Source organism: Aulonocara stuartgranti, assembly GCF_965226115.1.
Source record: "Aulonocara stuartgranti genome assembly, chromosome: 17".
Classification (NCBI taxonomy): domain Eukaryota; kingdom Metazoa; phylum Chordata; class Actinopteri; order Cichliformes; family Cichlidae; genus Aulonocara; species Aulonocara stuartgranti.
Window position 1 is genome coordinate 30,550,539 of NC_138953.1, and position 21,837 is coordinate 30,572,375.

General features: G+C 40.3%; 2 protein-coding genes across 2 annotated transcripts in view; one reads left to right on the top strand and one right to left on the bottom strand.

Moving 5' to 3' along the window:
- Positions 1 to 19,703, bottom strand: part of lrtm2a (leucine-rich repeats and transmembrane domains 2a) — a 30,851-nt gene extending 11,148 nt beyond the window's left edge. The window contains exons 1-2 of the mRNA XM_082511944.1: positions 19,096 to 19,703; positions 10,848 to 11,047 (exon numbers count right to left, since the gene is read on the bottom strand). Coding sequence (XP_082368070.1) covers positions 10,848 to 10,932 — 85 coding nt within the window. The 5' untranslated portion in view covers positions 10,933 to 11,047; positions 19,096 to 19,703. The remainder of the gene's footprint in view (positions 1 to 10,847; positions 11,048 to 19,095) is intronic.
- cacna2d4a (calcium channel, voltage-dependent, alpha 2/delta subunit 4a) overlaps positions 1 to 21,837 on the top strand; it is a 100,048-nt gene that overhangs the window by 43,974 nt on the left and 34,237 nt on the right. The gene's annotated exons all lie outside the window — the stretch shown is intronic.

Here is a 21,837-nt window from a genome sequence, read left to right on the forward strand (position 1 = left end):
AGTTTCTATTCTCTGTATGTCCTGTACATGTGGCAGAATTGACAATAAAGTTGACTTTGACTTTGACTTTGATCCGCTGCAACCCTCCCCTCAGTGCTGAAGCAGATCTTCCAACATTTATGAGTGGTTTTAGCTGCTCTCGTGGAGGTGGTGGTTGTTGTTTTTTTTTGGCTTATTTTAGCTTCTCCAAATCCTCTCTGATGCAGCGCTCCACACAGCCAAACCAGAAGGAGGGAAATATTCTGCCACATTTAGAGGAAGACAGGGAGAATTCTTTCCAAATAAGTTAAGTGGTTCTGTGCAGTTTAGCTCAGTCCAAACAGACTTCAGACTGAATCTTTTATAAGAATTCCCTAACACAATCCGTAAAAGCGCTGACATTCTTGGGAAGTGTGGGCTGGCGATGCTCTCAGCGATGGGAAACAAACTAAGACGCAGCATTAAAATGCAGAAGTGTGTTTGTGTTCGATCAAGGCAACTCTAAGGGCAGTATCGCTCGTCAGATTCTAAACAGCCTCATCTTGTTGTCAGAAGTGACAGTCATGAAACTTTTAGACACCAAGCAGCTCAAACCTGAGGAGTATTAATAATCAATGGTTGCTGCCTTGGATTCCAAATCCATGCATATTTCTTACCATATTAGAATGAAAATATAGTGTGTTTGTGCAATAATAGGCACATTCTTAATTGTTAATGAAGGCTGAAGAGTTTCTCTTGATGAAGAAAATGCATATTTCTTAACCTCTTTTCCGACTTTCCAATTATATTTTAATAAAACGACTGATCATTAGAGCTGTTTGTTTTTAATTAACATGATAGCTTGCCCACCCATTTACAATGTATGTGTGCTGGTTTTTGTGTTTGAAGTTGTGCGAGAGTTCAAATGGCATATCTATCGTAAGTAATCTCTGAAAGAGGATTATCCCTGCCAGTGTATGTTTGCATATTCATGTGTGTCCTTGTGTTTCTGTGCGCAGTCAGTTGTTTCCCTGGCAGCGATTTCTGTCTATATAGTTTCTCTGTATATGGAAAGGATTGCAGGGTCATGGCTGGTGCTGACATACGCATGGAAATACATGCACGTTTTAATTAAACGGACAAAAGTTCTGCACTGTACATACTTTGAAACTACAGTTTAATGTAAGACAGTAACTTCTTGATATAAACTAAAAAGGGACTTTTTTGGTTACTATTGTTTTGTTTCTTTAATGTTGTTACACTACTATATTTAAATACCTTATTGCTGTAAGTTTAATGCTTTTTTAAATTAAGTTTCTCTGGTTCAAAATCGAGCTTTTGGGCATTTAAGCAAAGAGCCTGTACTATCTCACTGAACGGTATAAATGCATTTTCCTGTTATAACAGGCCATGTGATAGGATGACATATATTTATGTTTGAGTAAATTAAATGCCACTTAAAACCACTTAAAACTGTTTTTTTTATTTTATTACAATGCTAGTGATTTTCTTTCTTTTATATGCAGGAAAAGCCCTGATGTGCTGACCAGGCTCTCAGACTCACCTTATGTTTATTTTATTTCTTTTCTTGAATTAAGAAGTGAAACTAATAGCATCACTGTATGTTGTGATGAATATGTTACTTTACAGTAGAGATGGCACGATACCACTTTTTTATGTCCGATACCGATACCGATATCATAAATTTGGATATCTGCCGATACCGATATGAATCCGATATAGTGTTTTTTAATCAACAAAACTGTTTTTTAAAATATCTTGCTGCATTTTGCAAGTCTGCAAGTTCATACTCAAGTTTAAAACAACAACTACACTAAAGCTATTCTGTTATACCTGTATACAAAAAAAATATTTCATAGTTCAGCAATACTGATCAATCTAATAAACTTAGACCTACACCATCCTCCCTATTCTGGTATTTTAAAGAGTACTTAGCGTAAATATTAAGCAACCTAACTAATAGGGTTCCAACTCCCAGCAACAACAAAAATAAATAAATAAAAAATAGGGAACCACCCCTCACGCTCCACCTCATGATGCTTAATCGACGTAATCAACCTTCATTTGATGCAGTGTGGAAAAAAAATGCACAGAAATCAATTCTTTTTCAAGAAATATTAAATAGATTCAACATCTTTCTTCAACAAAATTGCAGACTGCACAGATGGTACCTTCCCAAAGTAAAAAGTACTATAGCTTACTAGGGTATATATATTAGACTTAATAGTCACTATATACAGTAATTGACTTCTATTCATTTTACATCAAATTAAAACTTTGGGTGTCAGATAATTATTTATTAAAAGCTCGACATTTTAAATGAGAATAAGAAAGAAAAGTATGTCTTTGTGCCCCCTTTTCCCAGTTAATGCCCTATCGGCCCCCCTGGCTAAACTTTGCTAGATCCGCCCCTGCACAGTTACCAGCCGTCAGCTACGTAGAAAAAGATCCTTGAGTAGAAAGTAAGATTAAATAAATTGTAACAACAGCTTATCAAGCTTAAACGTGCTGCTGTTGTTCAGCCGCTGGTTTCCTCTTTCTGGTGCAAAGTGGACCAAAAACAAACAAGAGAGACAGACTCGCGACAGAAAAGCCGATCAGCTGATCATTTAAGCAGTTTCACGATTGAAGTAGCAGCCGGAGAGCGAGAGGCAGTCGCTCGTTAAGCTTAACGTGGGAATGCTTTACAAACATTCAGAGATGGACTTACACACTTGCTTTACTTCTCTCGGGGATAACTTTGTCGGAGATGAAATGCCAGGTTGCTAGCGAAGCTCCAAATGCTATCCAGACCACCGACAGGTCCCGCATGCCACAGCCGCTCTATCACGTGACGCATACTGCTCCGACTGCTAACGTTCTGAGGTGAGTTACGGCGTGTTGCAAGTTTTGTGAGGTGCTTTCGTGATATTTAATGGATCGGATTACATTTTTTATTTTTCTCCGATATCCGATCCAGTAATTTAGGTCAGTATCGGACCGATACCGATACGTAATATCGGATCGGTCCATCTCTACTTTACAGTATCTTCTGAATTTTTGTAGCAGTACAGTATCGTTGTTACATGTTACAGTATGGGATGACCTTTGCAGTCCTGTGTACCTGGCAATGTTTGACAATGTCTCCAAGGTAACGGCTTTTGACACCTCAGGGGCCTCTTGTGCCTGTAAGTTTATATTCAAGGGCCCTTGGGTGACACTGAACCCAGGAATGATGTCATCAGCTCCGGCACTACTGTTACTGAGCCCAGTTGTATGTTACCAAGGGCCAAGCTGTTTTCCATGCAAGCGACAGACTTGCTGCTATCTTGTTACGAGGAGGACCAGCTGTCCTCCGCGCAGCAGACTCACAGGCCCGTGTTTCTTCACTCTTTTTTTCATTATGCTCGGAGTTTAAAACAAATCCATTGCTGCTATTAGAGTTTAATTTTTGGCACAATTGCCAATACCACATAACGCCCTTGATATAACGTTAAAGCACACCTTTATGCGAATAAGATAATAACCCCAAAAGTCCTCATCCAGGCATCCATCCAGCTAATTTTGTGATCAGGTGATAAATCAGATAAACTGTTACTGGTTACAGCTTTTTGAATGTACACATTAATTTTTTTCCGTGACTGTTTTGTTTGTTTAAACGCTTGGGTAAGGGCACTGGTTTGTGTGAAGCAGGTGATTAATGTGCCCTTAAGGCTAATGCAGAGTCCCAGGTTGGAATCTGCCCCGAGGCCCCTGATCTTTCTCCCAGCTTTCTACTCTTCTGTCCACTGTCTTCTCACAACAAAGGGGAAAAGGGCAAAAATGTATTTTGGGGGGGGAAAAAACAACCTAAACAAGCAACCTGCCCTTGTAGTTCTATGAATCCGTTGCATTCGCACACTTTCAGTATTTTGTATTGAAGTTATAGAATCTGCTTTAATCCTTGTTTGTTTTTATTTTCATATCACCTTAAATATGATAAATGCTGTACAAATATTATATTATTATGTAAGTATATATCATTTAAAGCATGTGTTTGGTGCATTTTATTGACAGTTAGTGACTAGTGTGGTTTTCCTGAAGTTGAATGGCACACAACAAATATCTTAAAACCTGTCATATATAACGTGAAATCAACCATCTGCATTACATCAGAACATGAATTGTAATGTTGCCTGTTTTTCTACAGCAGCAGCAGCAACATCCATGTAATTTCTCAGAGGCTATAATATGCCTGATCTCAACTGTAACCCAAGACCTTATTTACTTAGCAGACAGAAAATAGCCAGCTAGTGTGTGTGTGTGACTGCGTGTGTTAATACCTCTACACACACACACAATACACTGCAGCACTACATGTGTTTTTGGCTTAGATAGATAGATAGATAGATAGATAGATAGATAGATAGATATTGTACAATGTCAGGCTCCTATCAGTACAGCTACATTATCAGTCATATAATGTTATTGGAGATAAGAGAGGAAAGAAGTTCTTCTTTGCCCCACATTATCTATTTTCTGTCATGCACCTTTCCGCCTGACTTTCAGGCACATCCGTTTATAATCGCTTAACCAAACGCAGGAAGTAATGGTCGCACACACTGACTCACAAACACACTGGTAGCATTTAAGGATAAGCAGGAACACAGTGTAGGGGTTTAGGCTGTACTCCTGCTGTCACTGTGATGAGGAGAGGAGAGAGTGTTTTCTTGCAAATCTTGATTTTTTTTAAACCTCTTCTTCCAGTAGGATTACCTCCAATTACCTCTCCTTCTCTCTTTCTTGCTCCCTTTCTTCTCTCCTTCCTGTTTACTCCAGCCCTGCTCTCATTCTCCATTTTTATCCCACCTGCTGCGTCAGTCTCTCTCCCCTGTCCATTTCTCCTGTGATGCGGCAGTAAGACAGTATCATTATTTTGACTTGCAGCGGGGAGTGGGTAATGTGTAGGCCGATCTGCCTCTCTAATTCCTGCTATTTGTATCAATTTGTAGTGGCACACGTGCTCGTTCACACAACAGTGGGCCTCGTGGGAGCGTGTGACATGCATTGACATTGTTGTTTGTGATAGTGGCTATTAATTAGCAAGAGTGGCAGGTAAGACAAAGAGATAAAGCAAAAAGGAGTTGGGGGGGGGGATCCACGAATTCATGCTTTGGCAAAAGAAAGCATCATTTTCAGGCAGTGTCAACACCTTCATTGGAGCTGCTGCACGTGGTACTTCACTGCAACACCAGCTCTTTGATGCACTATGTACTGACCAGTCACCAGGGCTGTAGTTCAAGGCTGAATACATTCAAATTTTGGAACGAAAAAGAAGGACGTCCGCCTTTTGATGTCGCATCAGCATCAACGTGACAGGAATAGAATACACTTTGCCTTGGATGTGTGACAAGTCGTAATGTATGCCCACTCATTCTTCAGACAGGATGGATAGGCAGATGGTATTGATCCACACACACGCAGACACACACACGCAAACTTCTATATATGAAATAGTTGTCATGCTGTGGTTTTTATGCCAGTTTCTTTTCTGAATCTTCAGTTGGCTATTTTGTAATTAAATGTGTTTTAACTAAATTTTTAGCATCATATAATTAGAATTGAATTCACAGTATTGTTAAAAAAGACAGTACTCCATCCAAGCACTTTGATTCTTTTTAACCATTCTGTTGGAGATTTGCTGCTGTGCTTGGCATCATTGTCTTGTTGCATGACCCATGTAAATGTTATGGCCTCACATTAGAATACTTGTCTGCTCTTGTCTGTAAAAGGACGCTATTGCAGAAGTCTTGCGGTTTGTTCAGATGCAACTTTGCGAACTTAAGCTGTGCTGCCACGTTCCCTTGAACTGAACTGAACTGAACTGAACGCTTGTTCAGTTCAGTCTTTTTCTAATTGTACTGTCATAAACTTTAACCTGTAACATGCTAACTGACCCCTGTAAAGTATGAGATGCAGCTGCATGGTCTGACCTTGGGGTGAATTTGCTGAGACATCCACTCCCTGGAAAAATGCAGCTTTGTGTTTACACACACCTGAATGCTCCAGACCTGCAAACATCTGTTTTTATAGATAATCAATAATTGAAGTGCATTTAATTAGCAGCACCTGACTGCTCCTTACCCTCTTAATTCTTGTGGAAGCAGTGAGAGTGAACTTCAGTCACAGGACTGAAAAAAACCCTCCTTTTTATATGATTGTAATATATAAATTTAGAATGGTCTGAAGTAGCTGCTCTGATCCTGAATTTAGAATTAGTTCCAAAGTGCTAGAAATCTTTTTTTTCCTAATTGCATGACCTTTTCAGAGGCTTTTATTTTTTTTCACAAGGACTAAATGAGGACATCTCAAAACGCTGTGTTATCGACCATTAATTTAGGACCATTATCAGCCATTTTCTGTGATTACTTAGCCAGGAAAGGAGTATTTTCTGTCAGGAATAGCCTTGCTATGATCATTATAGCTTATCAGTGTCAAGCTAGATCTGTGCTAGATGTGCTGTGAGTGTGATACTGTATCTCTATCATTTGGCGAGTGTTAAAATGCTGTTTGTGGGGCTTAGGATTTATCTGCACCACAAACACCATCCAGTGGATTTATCCCTGCCAGTGTCCTTTGAAAGTAGGCCAGGACCATTTATTTGTGTGTTTCATCTGGCACATTCCTGTTGTACCTGCATCTAACCACACAGTGGTAAAAAAGAAAGAGCTGGCGGGTATATGCATGGGAGATTTCTGCATGCCTTTGAGCCGAGCTGTCACAAAATTAGGGCCACAACAAACTAGATTATAGCTCGCCACAATCAATCGCCATATTACAAGACACAGCTAATAAGCTGGCTATGGGAGCAAGCCACAGTGACCCTTTAGCAGATGATATTTACATATGCACAGAAAAAAACCCCAATAAAATATAATAACATATAAGAAAATATGAAAAGTTTATATGGAAAATTTGAAGTAATATTGAGTAAAGGGGAACAATATTAATTACATTTTTTTATAGAACAAAGAAACAATAAAGAGTAGAAATCCTCTTTCATTTTACTTTAATGAAGCAATTTTGTTTTTTGTTGACTTTAATAATTAGGATATTTATTTATTTCTTGCCTTACATTAAAATAGCTATTGATCGCAAACTTGAATTAGCCAGATGCTTTGTATGGTTTGCCAACGAGCTGTCATTCCAGTCTCATATAACACTATGTGAAGGGATGATCCTCTACTCCAGCCCTAATGCTGCACACACACAGTGTCCCACTGCGGTTGGTTTCATGCCAAACCCAACATCACAGCAGGGTTGAAAAGTGCCACTAGCTACTAACCACCTGGTGGTAGGGATTTTTTTTTCTTGCCTCTCGCCTTTATTTAGACAGCACAGCAGAGATAGGCAACGGGGGGGAAAGGGAACAGGGAATGACAAGCAGCAAAGGTCTAGCTGAGTGGGAGTTTATCCTGGGACTCTGAGATAAAGGGCATTTTAGCTCATTTGGTATGCATCTTGACTACCCTACAATCGACCCTAAATCATTACACTTTGTTAATCAATCAGTTTAACAACCTGGTAGCTGCTGCAGGTCGACCAAAAAGTACTTTTTATTGAAGCCATTTTACTGTTTTTAATGGCAGTCAGTTTGAAGCGGCTAAACTAACTGTGATGGCTAAATTCCAAACCTAATGCTACACCCTTAGTCAGTGCACTGTATTACAGCTGTACTCCAAGCATAATGCTAAGTCATGGTATTATGGCTTCACTCCAAGCAAATATTGTAACCCCAGCCAGTGTATTATATCGCTGTTCAAAGCCAAATCCCAACTGCTGTCATTCTCTCTTTCACTATCACTCTCTTGATTAGAAGCTCTGCAGCTCTGCAGTTTGGGGTTGGAACAAACACATAAGCTCACAGTCAGATCCTGTGTATGCTTATGTGTGTGTGTGAGCGAGAGTAGGAATTAACTGATACCTTCTTGTGTGCAAGTGTGTGTGTATGTGTCAGAAGAGTCTCACAGTCTGCTGGGATGGTGGAGTCCTGGAGGCACCATATGGTCTCCGTGCCGCTCATAGACCTCTCTGTTCTCCTCTTTCGCCTCTCCTCCTTCTTCCTCACTGTCTGCTCTCTTTCACTACACCTCTTTGATCTCACATCCCTCTTCCTCCTCATCTCTACTCCCCACTGTTTCCCCGTTTTTTCTTGCTCCCTGTATTTCACTTTGTGTCACTCATGTATTTAACTCATTTAACTGTCATGTCTAAACTCTTTTAGCCGTTTTAGCCATTTTTCTTTAACGTTTCTTGATGGTGTAGTGTATCTATTTAGAGTATTTCTGGATTTTGGTCAAACTTGTGGAGTGCATGCTTTTCTAGCTCGTATATTCCCCAGGGAATATAAAAGTCCAGATAGATATCTGGGTTGTTACCATACAAGAATTTCGAACTTGATACAGATACCCAGAAAAATACTTAACACCGTTTTCAATACCACAAGGGGGATTGTTTTTAAAGTAATGTGATAGTGGTTTGTGCAAATGCATGCCATGAACCATGCAGCTGGGTTTATTTCTTGTCTTCTGGTGGTTTGGCATCATATTTTCAGATGATCAAATAGAGTTGATAAAGTAGGCTGCCACTGTTTCGGTGTAGTTGCTGATAAACTTTTCTTTCCTTTAATCTGAGACTTTAAGAGAAACATAACACTTTTTAAAGGACAAATAATTGTGTTATCCTGTTAAATTAACATTGCCAGTTACAGCTGAGCAGGCCTGATAATGTTTGTTGCCTAGCTTGCACATTAACTTTATCATTAGCCATAGCTGCTAGCCACTACCTTAATGATAATGGCAGCTAATGTGGGTAATTGCTAATACTTAAACAGCTTGTTAGCGTGTGTGCTGGCCAGGTTGTGATAACGGTTCAATGAAAATGGGGGGAGTTCTGTGCGGCACTGTTGATATCAGCGTTGTTGCAAATAAATATCTAATCCTATAGTAATTTTAGTGTCAGTTAGTATCCGAGTATCAATTTTCCAGACAAAAAGGGTAAAGCATTTAAATACATTTTTGCATTTGATAATTTTATTTGGCACAACAACTGCAGAACACCCACAAGATGTCTGCCACAGCCTCCATCCATCAAGGCCAAAACTAGCAGACGCTGAAGAATACAAACACTTCCCAAAAGTCTCTCTCCATTTTTCTTCTTAATCCATTTTCTGTCCTTTGAACACACCATTCTTCAGCATTTTGCAGTTCGTGCAGAATTATAATGACAATTCAGTGGAAACACGTAGTTTCAAATCCTCCCTGTCAAATTCTAGCTCTGAATGAACTTCTTCAGCAACACGTGGGCTTCATGATTTGATTGTCATTGCTGGCGCTGATGTAATGAAATTCTTACTGCTTTCTACTCTCGATATATCCGTTTCTCAGTAAGTTATATAGTATATGTATGTGTTTGAATTACAGCCTCAGTGGAGAGAGCGGAGGGAGATTCTTTGCTTTGCAAGAGGCATACAGAACAACATTGAAAAAGCAGAGGGAAGACAGGGAAAACACCTGTTTTCAAAGAGTTTGGAAATATTTGTAATGCACATTATGTGCCGATCAAGTGCATTTATCTTAACTGAGAGAGAGCTTTGGCATCAACACAGCGTGCTTCTTTTTAATTCAGTGTAATTGCAAGGAAAGGCTCTGAGACGTTTGATGACAGATAGAATATTTTAGAGGAATTACTATTCCTGAACAGCTTAGAGTAGACCCTACAGCAAATATGCTACTAAAGCTTACGCAGGCATCCGAGTTAAACTGATTTGAATTAAATACGGAGATGAGAGAAGGTTGGAGAAAATGTAAAGTGCAGGTAGAGAGAGAAAGGAAGAGGTATAAGGTGCTGGTATGGAGACAACGAGAAGCTCAGAGGGAGGCATATCTGTTGACTTAGAGTTTCTGTGTGGGTGTTTGGAGGTTCAGACACATAGTGTTGCCCTGTTATTTAGTGTCCTCGGTGTTACACAGCAGTTTGTGGGGGCGTCTTTTTTTTTCCCCCCAGACACCTCAGGACCAATAATACCTTACCTCGCCAACAGGAAGACAAAGATCCCTGTTCTCTTAGTCTCTCTCTTTTGTAAAGCCATTCATTTACAGCATGTGCATGATGTAAAACAAAAGAGGAAAGGAGTGCCCTTGTGTTTGCCTATTAGCTGAAAAATTGGCTGGAATCGCTCAGAGAGTGAGAACCATTTGTGCCACTGTCTGCTCCACAACACACACACACACGCATACAGCTGTCCTATCTGTTGCTATGCCACCCGACTTCTGATGGATTTTTGTTTTGACTGAGTGTACGCGCAATATGAGACGAAGGGGGGAAAAAAGAAAAAAGATAATGGGTCCAAAGAGACTTGGATGCAGGGATGGACAGGAATAAAAGGAAGAGGCAAAGGGTGACAGGTGAAAAAAGGAGTGAGATGCAGAAAAAACAAAGACAATAAGTGAAAGGAAAGGAAATCTTGTTTCGGAAAGGAAGCGATAGGGTGAATTAAAGAAAGAAAATATCATATCACTAAATCTCACTGGCTGGATTAATACAGTAATGTGGCATTTCTGTGGAAGCCTTGGCACGTGGCCACAGTATGCTCAGTGCCCTTGTCCTTTGAGTGCGCGCATGTCCGTGGGTATGTGTGTGTTCAATCATGCTGGCATGCAAATATTAGCAGCTGTCAAAACAGACAGTGTTCCTCCTTTCATGCATAGTTTGGAGTACAATAGACGTGAATAAAATAGACTGGAGTTGAGTCGGAGAGGAACAGCATGTTTTCCTCTCTTCTTGTTTTTTTTTTCATAATCTCACTCAATTTTGTCCCTATTAATCTGCTCTTTGTTTTCTTGACTCACCTGGTTTGGCCAAGTAGCAGTGGTAGATAGTGGCGCTAGCTGGGGGAAGGCCAGTGCCCCCGGGGGGGTGGGTGTGGGGGGGCATGACAGAGCACTGCGGCCTTCCTCTGATGGAGGGACGGGACTGTGGAAGCGGTGTCAAGGCGCCATGAATGAGGCTCCCGACAATGTGGTGAATGTGAAAAATCACACCAAATCACCTGAACAGACAGAGAAAAGACAAGTATGACAAACACATCCACAATCCAACCTCAAATCCTGATCCCGAGACCGTATCGCATCGATTTGTTATCTCACGGGTTGCCAAAACCCCCGTGCAAACATGCATGCGCACTCCCATATGCCGTCAGCAGTGAAGGCTAAAGCAGCAGGATACTGTGTGTGTGCGAACACTCATGTTTGTGATACATTAAAAGTGTGCTTTTGCGTTTGCACCTATCCTGGCAAGTGTGCATATTTATGTATGCGCATGCAGTCATCACAAACCACTGGTACATAATAGACATAAATAACACATGTTTTTTTCTTTTAGTCTACACAATCATTTTGGCTTTAATGCAGACAGACCCCCTAGTGCTAACTGTCTGGCACCGAGAGACAAAGTGTGAATGACACAGAGGGAAAATGGGAAGAGAACAGTGAGAGAGAGACAGAGAGATGGATAAATGTAGAATCTGTAAATTACAGCAAAAGTGGGAGGGAAGGAAAAGAAGAGATGAATGGAAAGAATAAACAAGTGTAAGTGTTATTGTGGGGCTACAGAACTACCCTTGAGCAAAGACAGCAAAAGGTGATACAATGCTGCTCATACTCTCTAAAGCTTCAGCTTGGCAAGTCTATGAAAAAAAATCAACAAAACTTTTAGCAAAGGAAACAGTGAAACTATCCTCATTGATTTCCTTATAGAGGCAGCAAATCTGCAGAACCTCCTCATTGCAGAATGCTGCAGAAAACATAATTACATATTATGGTTTTTTTTTTTATATTTATATTGTTAAGTTAAGTTAGGACTATGATAGAGTTCAAAGAAGACTGTCGATCTTCCATATTTGTTAGGTCGGGTCTGTTCTTGGACTTTCTGGCCATTCGTTTCTCGCACATATGTGGTAAAGATGAGATTGGCAAGGCAGCAGCAAGATCCAGAACACAACAGAGGGCATGAGTGAGAACAGATAAACATGAAACATGAAAAGAGGAGCAGGGATGAAGGTGGGCTGAAAGATGACTTTTAGATGTGTTGCGTCTGTACCCTGGTCGAAGCACTAGTAAGTCTTTCCCCCATAAAGATGACATTTGATTTAATTAAAAACCAGTTTTGAAACGGCAGTATATATCGATAAAGACATGATTTAACAACCATTAGAATAGTTTACTGGTTTTTCCAAAAGTAGCTGCATAGACAGTGACCACCCTCACTAACTTCTCATGCAAACCCAGTTATTTTGTTCTATAAGCATGCATGAAATATGACAGGAACCACTCAGTTCAGAAAAAAGCTTAAAGGGTCACTCCTAGTTGGCTTTCAAGGTTAATGCCCCCAACTGGATGTGTAGAATGGACTGAGATCGGCTATAAACTATAAACTTGTCTTTGTGGCCTGTTTGAGTTAGTCATAGAGCTAGATGTGTTGTTGTTTGGACTTGTAACTCTGTAAACTAATTTCAGTACAGTTTACTTTATATAGTACCAATTCAAAGCAACCCTTGCCTTAGGATTTCTACAAAATTAGATAGATAACCACAATAATCAGGCATTCACCGGTAATCAAGCACTTGGTGACAATGGGGAGGAAGAACTCCCTTTTAACAGGAAGAAATCAGAATCAGACTCAGGGAGGGGCAGCCATCTACCATGACCAGCTAGGTGGAAGAGGGGAAGAGAGGAAATGAGAGGAAAAAAGTTTATTGTATCAGTTCAATAGATGGACTGAAAAATGAATGACCTGTGTCAATTACATCACTGTAGTGAAACTTATCTCACATGCTTAAAAACAAAGTTTTCTTGTCACTGTTGAGTAATTGCAGTGAAAATAGGTCTTTACAAGTGGGAAATTACCATAGGAGAAAGCTCTTATGACATGACTGACATGGCACAGTGTTGACTCATAACCCCCCTCCCCCCTGGGCCAATCAGTGTAATTTTGAAAATGCTAGAGTGTGCTGCTGTGAGATGTGCCTTTTTCCCAAAGTGTCATCACAACCCAATCAGCAGTGTGTGAAATATCTCACTAATCAGATTAGGCTGTTGTTCGATGGTTAGCTGTTTGCAGGGAAAACTCAGGCCGACTTTTTCCACACGGTTCATTTCGCTGTCGAGTTGAACAACAACAACAACAACAACCTTTATTTATAGAGCACATTAAAAGCCTTAGGCATACCAAAGTGCTTTACAAAAAACAGAGGCAAAGGTGCATTTGCGCATGTGATTTGCACTCATTTGATGATACATGTGCAGCAACTGTTAATTTACACCTGTACTACCTTAAATAGCCATGTTAAGAAAAATAACCCGAGGTAGCTGGAGGATAATGCTGTTGTGTTGGTCAACTTTCTGTGCATGGAGGCTTACTTTGAGAAGTATCGGTCGATCAATGTGCTCTATCAGTCTGCTAATCAGTTGTCAGTATGATAATTGCAATTGGTTGAATATCAATACTAGGGGAGAGGAGAAAAAAGTGGTGGAGTCACTGAATTAGGTGGGATAACGAGGAAAGGAGATATAGTAAGAAGATAGTGATGAAAGGATAAAAAGAAAAATAGAGACAAGGCAGGAAATACCAGAAGGAATAGGGAGGTAAAAATAAGGGCAATGGGTAAAACAGAAGCACATAAAAATTCTTCTGCACCACCTCTTTAGTGTTTTTGCATGTGTATGTGTGGGTTTGAGTTGTCCTATTTGTTGTATCATTATTTTCATTAGTACCTGGCAGACACTGAGGAAAATATAAAGCACTAAACTGATGTTGCGTTTCTTTATTTAGATTCTCTTTTGGTATGTTTTCTTATATTTCCACATTTATTCCTGTTTTTTTTCTTTCTTTGTGACCTTCATTTATTCAGCATTCGTTTCTCTCCTCGTGGCTTTCATTCATTCCCTCTCTTCCTCTCGGTCCCTTTCTCTCCTTAACAAAGGAACAGAGGCATGCACCGAGGATATTCAGCAGATGGATTTCCTGCATGTGATTAAAGTCACATTAGCTCTGCTCTACTGGGAAATTTCAGTTGTTCTTTTTAACTGAGCACATGAGCTTCTTTTGGAAAACTCAGAAGCATTAATGAGCAATGGAGGGAACTTCTGGAAGATTCATCTGTTTGGTTTAAGCTCTAAGCCGCAAATGTTTCATTTTTGATTTTGTTGGTAGGGTGTGACTTGTAAAGCTACATTACCTTGGTTGATACTGTGACTGAGTGATTCAAATTTAAGTCTCTACAATTAATTAACGACTGAAAACTAACAGACTCACCAAAATGTGGGTATTTTTGGGTCCTTGCTTGTCTGAGCCCCCTATACAGCCTCGGCACAGCAGAATTCATATGTATATCATTTGAAGAGTGCATTCTTCAAAGATTTAACTTCATGCTTGTGAACTAATTTTCCATCAGATTGAATATTTCTGTGTGAAATAATTCTTATTTCCTTTTTCACCTTTGGAACTGTAACTGGTGCCTGGGTTTTTATGTTGGCCATTTTTCAGATGATTCATGGCTCTGTTTATGTTTTGATTTATTCAAAGGAGGGAAAACAGTGCTTTTCTTTGCAAGCAAGTAAAACAATGAAATCATTATTTTTTCTAAATGGCTGCAAATACAGTGAAAGGAACTCACATCTGGTTATTAGACAAAGAGCGATTGACATTTTTTTTGGCCTCTCTTTTGCCGTTCATTAGCTTAGTGTTGCCATTTTTAAACTACTTTGGAGGGAGGTACAAATATTTCAGCCGATATTGCCCTTTGGGCATCTTGACTAGTAAATTTAACTTTATTGATCACACTGGCCAATGCTTATTCGTTCTGTTACAACAACAGTGCTGAAGACCTTAAAAGTGGGACAAACTGGGGAATAAATAACAAAACATTGCATTTCATCAGCAAGATCAGTAATAGTCCAGAATTTCACATGTGAAATAACATTTGAATTGTTAAAATTTGCAATTCATTCATGTTAAGCTTTGCCAAAATGTCATCATGTGCCTATGTATGCTGGAACTGATGTATTGAAGGTGTAGCAGAAGGTCACCTTTGCAGCCACGTTACTGGTGATGTGGCATCAAGCCTGCCAGGCTATTCTCAGAAACCTTCTTTTGACCTGGACAGGGGGCACCCAAAATCTACACATGCACCTATGCACGCATTTATATACATACACGTGTAAATACTTGGGTGTCAGAGTGACCCTGCCTATTGAGGAATCACGTAACACCTCCTCCCCTCCTCTCAGCTCCTCTTCTTCCTCTCCTCTTTACATTCTACTTTTGTCACTAACTCTTTGCTGTACTCACTCAGGCTGCAGTTGCATACCGCAGAGACTTTATGCAGGGCAACGTTTGACCACACGCCTTGGGGCAGACACATGAATCAGGCAGATTGTGTTTCTCCTCTCATTTATGGCAGGAGGTTGTTGATAGTGAGGAAGCGAGTTAACTTCATTCATGCTTGACAGGTTTATACTTTGTGATCTTGCTAATCAATTTCCAGGACATGCATATGTGTCCTCCACAAGATTATCAGCTCATGTAACAAAGCAACTTAAAGAATCGGAACAAACCTTATGTCTGAGTGATGTTTTTACAGTAGCTAGACATGTTTATATTTTGCCATCTTGAGCTCAATCCATCCATGTCTTATGTCTCCATAGCAAATGTGCACAAATGCTTTAGGATGCAGAACAGATGGATAATGTACAACAAAGATACTCAGTGCTACAAGAGGCAGTAAGCAATAAATCAATTCTTTTCTACACTGTGGTCATCTGCAATGAGACAACTTAAACACCTTGACAAGAGCTTTAATCATTCGTGATTTGTCATGTTAGTGGGTTCAGCTGGAGGTCATCCAGTTTCATTTCTATATATCTGTGTGCAAAGGCAGGTGCGTTTATGTCTGTTTGGATGCAGGTGTGTAGATTTTGAGCAAATAGCCAAATTCTTCACTTGAAATAGGGGTGTTAAACATACGGCTCAGGGCATGCAAACCGGCCCACTGGATGTTTTTAAAATAAGAGGGAGGGCATAAATTTTGAGCTTTAAATTGTATTTTAATAAGTTTTACAGCTTTTCTGGCTGATAAAGAGCTCCCACGTGGCCATCCATACTGGACCACAGTAATTAAGCAACAGATAAACTAGTGTACACAATTCTATACATTACATAAATGTAAAGTCAAACTTCTTCATATTGACAGAAAGGAGAGTTTCACCAGCCCGGCACACTCACGATCAAAGAGAGCTGGATGTGGCCCGCCATCTAAAATGAGTTTGACATCCCTGACTTAAAGCCATGCTTTTAAATCTCTTATATACACACAGACATGCATACAAAACTAACAGGGAATACAAAATCATGAAAACACTTGAGTGCAAATACATTGTTAAATGTGCGTGTAACCGTGCAGGTTGCTGACAAAGGCAGAGCCAGGCAGCCAAGCTCCCTAAATCAATTTTTAATGGCTTTGTTACACTGGAGAGGGAAGAGATTGGGGCAACATGGCACACACACACACACGCCTAACCACACGCCAGTAGCTGTACAAAAAGAGCAACGTACTGTATGTGTTGACAGGCACATGGTACAGTTATATGTACAGATATATTATGACACATGCATGTGGGTTTGCAGCCACATGTTGAACATTCATATGAATACCATTCTGTCCAAGAGTTGAATTTCACTGAACATATGCTGTTGATTTTAATAAGTATGGAACCGATATTACACCATGTCAAGGTCAAGGAAAATTCTTTCCAAGACAAAACTTTTTCAGACTTGTGTCCCTCAGCTGTGGATAAACAGAACCTGCTAAAGATGGTCAGTTATGCTTCAGATAGGTTTGGACAGCTGACAGCTATTTTTATTTACACTCATTGTCTTGGTATTGTAACTGTATATTATGTCATGATTTTTTTTGCTTTCTTTACTTTTATTCTGTGTAAATGATCAGTTTTTGCTAATATCACATACAATCTTAGCTAGTCTCATTTTTTTTGAACACCACCCAGATCTGACAGTAGCGCTTAGGAGTAAGAGGCTAAGAGTAAAATTTGTCATTTAGTTAAGTGCATCATTAATATCACCCAGACTCATTAAATCCTTTGCAGCTGATATTATCTAAATCATTTAATGAGTGGTTTCACATAAGCCCCCAGACTGGCCTCAATTGTTAGCCATGTTTCTTAGTAGACATACAAAACTAGTGCAGCCACATAATCCATTAGTTTTATAATTGTTTTCTCTAGAATAATGTCAGAAGGTGTCTGCGTTACTTGGAAAATAGTCTGTTTTCATTCATTTTTATCTAAAGCAGAGAGGCACAAAAGGGTGATGAAACCTCACACCTACTGCATGATCATACAATCACAGTGCAGCTATTGCAAGCTAATCACTCTTACATCACACCATCTGAAAAGAGATTAGAGCCCGTGAAGTGTTATAAAGCAGGTAAAAACAGCAACACACTACCCAGAGGCCTCTGAGTGAGAATTAACGCAGTGCCATTTAATGGCATCTATCAAGGGCTCTACATTGATTAATATTACATAAGATATTGTGAAGGTCATGAAAAGAAAGTACTGAAGAAATGTTCAACCAAGTTTCCATTAAACTGTTGGAGCAGTGTAAGATCACAGCATGTAGAAGGGACAGTATAAAAAACAAGTAAGCATAGATCATTTCAAGAATTAAAGCAGGTTTGCTTATATTCTGTACTGTGGTAAAAAAAAATGGTAAATGGCCTGTATTTATATAGCGCTTTACTAGTCCCTAAGGACCCCAAAGCGCTTTACATATCCAGTCATCCACCCATTCACACACACATTCACACACACACACTGGTGATGGCAAGCTACATTGTAGCCACAGCCACCCTGGGGCGCACTGACAGAGGCGAGGCTGCCGGACACTGGCGCCACCGGGCCCTCTGACCACCACCAGTAGGCAACGGGTGAAGTATCTTGCCCAAGGACACAACGACCGAGACTGTCCAAGCCGGGGCTCGAACCGGCAACCTTCCGATTACAAGGCGAACTCCCAACTCTTGAGCCATGATCGCCCCCCCTGTGCATTAAGAAAGGGCTGCAAAAATAGCAGAATGATGTGCAGCGGTTGTGATGTACTGGCAAAAGTCAGACCTGTAGATCATGTGACTTTAGGTTATGCATGAGACTTTTGAGCAAGCAGCATTGTCCAATTGAAACAGTTTTGACTTTATAAGCTTTAGAGCATTTAACTTTAAATCAGGAGGATGGATGGATGGATGGATGGTGTTTTTCACATTAGTTCTTTCACTAATTCCCACGTGTGGGACTAATAAAGGTTATCTTATCTTATCTTATCTTAATTTGATTGGACTGAATATACACCTTCAGATACTTGTAGCAGTTAGTTTTTACTACATCTGTGGTTGGAGCATTTGGCATATTTACAAAGGCTACAGTGTATTTCCCAAAGGCTGTATCTCAATAGATGATTCATCAGGAGCCTCTTTACCAGCAACAGTTTCTATTAATTTATTTTGCAGTCATTTCAGAGGGAATTTCAGTTTCTTTACTGTTCTCTAACATCATATTATGAGATCTTTAGACCATAATATTTACTGTTCATGCCCACTAAGACATGTTTTATAATATGACAGCCAGGTTTATTCCACAGCACTGCAGCACAGCAATAGTTTTTAAGGTATTTTCACAAAAAGGAAATGAAGGAATATCCTGTTATAGTAAGCATGCCATGAATCATAACTCTCATACTTTTCTACTGCCCACCCCTGCAAGCTTTGGCCCAAAACCACATCCTAGGCATTCCTGTCAATGTGTAGTGTGTGTCCAGGAAACAGCCCGAGGGCTGACGTTTACGGCTTCCACCTCCTCACAGTATTCACTTTTGGCCCCGTCTAGAATTCCCATATGTTTCAAGAAAAACACAAATGTAATTTTCTTTTTTTCTGCAGTGTACTTTGTTTGACATTATAAATATTAAATTCCAGTCAAAAAAAAGAAGAAATGAATGAGTGGGGTGAACACCGTCAACCAGACTTACCTTTTGACCAAATATCTCGGACAGCACGAGCTTTATGGCTTTCTGCAATCAGCCATTCGTCCAAAAATATTATTTAAAAAAAAAAAAGAAAGAAATAAAGCTCAAAAATTTCTGACTGGACAAAAAAATTGAAGAAAAGCTGTCACCACTACAACTAAGAAAATCCATACATTCAAGATCCTGGTCAGATGAATAATGTAAGATTAATCCTTCTCTCTGAATAAAGACAATTCCTCCAGCTTCCCTTCAACCCACCGATAAATTGTGAAGGGACGGATTGTGTAAAAAAAAAAAGATGAGGATTTTAGAAAAAAAACAGAGGTAAAGAAAGGCTTAGAGGAACAAGAGGAGGTAAGAGAGGCTAAGGTCCTCAGAGGGAGAGGGATGGAGATAGTTAATCCTTTTCTTAGGATCTGTTCCGTATATGAATGATATGTCCAGCGCTGTCCTGCTCGTTGGCTTGCGTGTTGCCGTGTGTCTGAGAGGCGTGAGTATGTGTGAAAAAGAGAGAGACGGTGTGTGTGTGTGTGTGTGTCTGAGAGAGATAGAAAGAGAGGCAACAGCGTTAGGTTGCTGGCGTCATGCGCTACCCCTTCTGTGTCGCTATGTTTGTGATTCCTGCACTCAGCACGCGTCGGAGCGTGTGTGTGTGTTTATCCATGCATGTACACTTGAGGGTTGTCTTTCCGGTGCGCCTTTGTTAGACTGTGTGTGTGTGTGTGTGTGTGTCTCGATACTCCCACCTCCCCCGTTTTTCTTTACGGTACGTGTGTGCAGCCGTGCATGTGGCAGGAGAATGTACGTGTGTGCGTGTGTGTGTGTGTCTTGTCAAATATAGTAACATTAGTGTATGCTGCCTCTGTCTGCCTGCAGCTCTCCCACTGTGACAGAGAGAAGAAGAGGGAGGTGGAATACAGAGTGCGTGATAATACGAACGAGTGAAAGCTGAAGGAGAGATAAGGGAAAATACAGAGCAACAGAGTGAGGAGAAACTAGAGAGTGGAGTGGAAGGCATTGGGAGAAATGTGAAAGAGGGTGCAAAAAATAAATAAATAAGGAAGCTAGGTAGGAGAAAAGGGAGGCAGAAGACACGGTGGGATGAGGTTGATGGAAGGGGGACAGGAAGAAAGATTTGAGAGAGAAAGCTGTGGCAGTGGAGCGAGGGAGGATGCGAGAAAGAGAGAGAGAGAGAGGGAGGGATCAGCTGATTTCAGTAAAGATGAGAATCTCCCTCTGCCACATGGGCTTTTCTCCTCCCTCGATTTTTTTTCCTCCTCACGTCTCCCTCTCTCAGCTTTCATTTTCATCCTATTCCCCGTGGCAGCTCTCGTAACGGCTGTGTTTGTGTGTGTGCATGTGGCTGTATGAGCACATGCACTGGTGTGTGTGTCCTTGTTTACATCTCACGGACAGAACTGTGATCCTCATGAGATAAAGCAGTCCATTTTTAGGTAAATTAGATAGATTAAACTAGATAGGTTTATGCATGCCTGTGCAGTGTTTTGTGAATAATTGTGAGAAGCGTTTTGGTGGAAGATATCATTGACAAGTTTAAGACAGGTGTTAGTAAGACAGTATGTGGTTTGTAAAGCGGGAGTAGGGTATGAACTGGTGGGGCGACTGTGTGTTTGTTTGCACACAGCATATAACTACTTGGCTGCTTCCTTACATGGCTTGAATCATAGCTCTCTCACACATACACACACACATTGTGCTGTTAATGAGCATGTGAATCGCTTGGCTCAGATTCAGTGTTCAAATGAGAGACTAGTTGTTTCCATAAGAAACTGAACCAAAATCGCTCATGAGCCAAGCGTCTTTTTCTCTCTCTTTCACTAAAGGGACTGGCATTGTTAACAGAGGGGGGTTTTCATCCTCTCTTTCTTTTCCACATGCTGGAAGCCACCGATGACTGATTTTTACTGTTTTTATTTGGCAAATATGGCCAAAATAGATATTATACACCAACCAGACCAGACCAGACATCAGAGATGATCCTTAACTTTGACCTTTCCGGGAACAAATGGTCTAAAATTTCATGTTGAAGCTGCACCTGTCTTTGGATATTTCCAATAGAGCCCAGTTGATACAGGATTTTTAATACTGATGCTAATACCAATGCACTGATACTGATATTTGGTTATTCAAAAACCTGATATTCCAATACTGACCAATGATTTTTTTTTATTTCAGACACATGAAATATAAAAAGAGTTCCCTAACACTTATGTGTACTTATTGAGTTTAGTTTTTAGGCTCTGCAGACTCTTGGCCTTTGGTGGGCAAACTAGCTAATATGAGCTGATAATATCATCCCTCTAATGAAAAGAGTAGGCTCCAATTAGCAACATTCGAATAACTGTGCAATGCAAAGGACTGTGGAATATAAAGCTGATATCAAGTGCATGGGGCCACTCTGTGACATTTTTACAGTGTTAGACCTCACTCATACAGGCCTAGAGACCAATAAACAAACCCCTGATAAGCTCCAGTTCTGTAATCTCCACCTGGTTGGTGAGTTGTTGCTGGGCGTGGCTAGATGAAATTGGTGGGAAAAAAATGCACCAAAAAAACTCGTTTTGATTGCTTTAGTCTTTAGCAGATTTCCACAGATTGGTGTTTCATATGTAAGATATTGACTTGAGTGCAAGTAGTCGCCAACTACTCGCCGACTGACAGTTAAAATGAAAAGTGTGACGCAAACCGAAAACAGAGGCTGTTTGCCTTCAAGGTAAAAGTCGC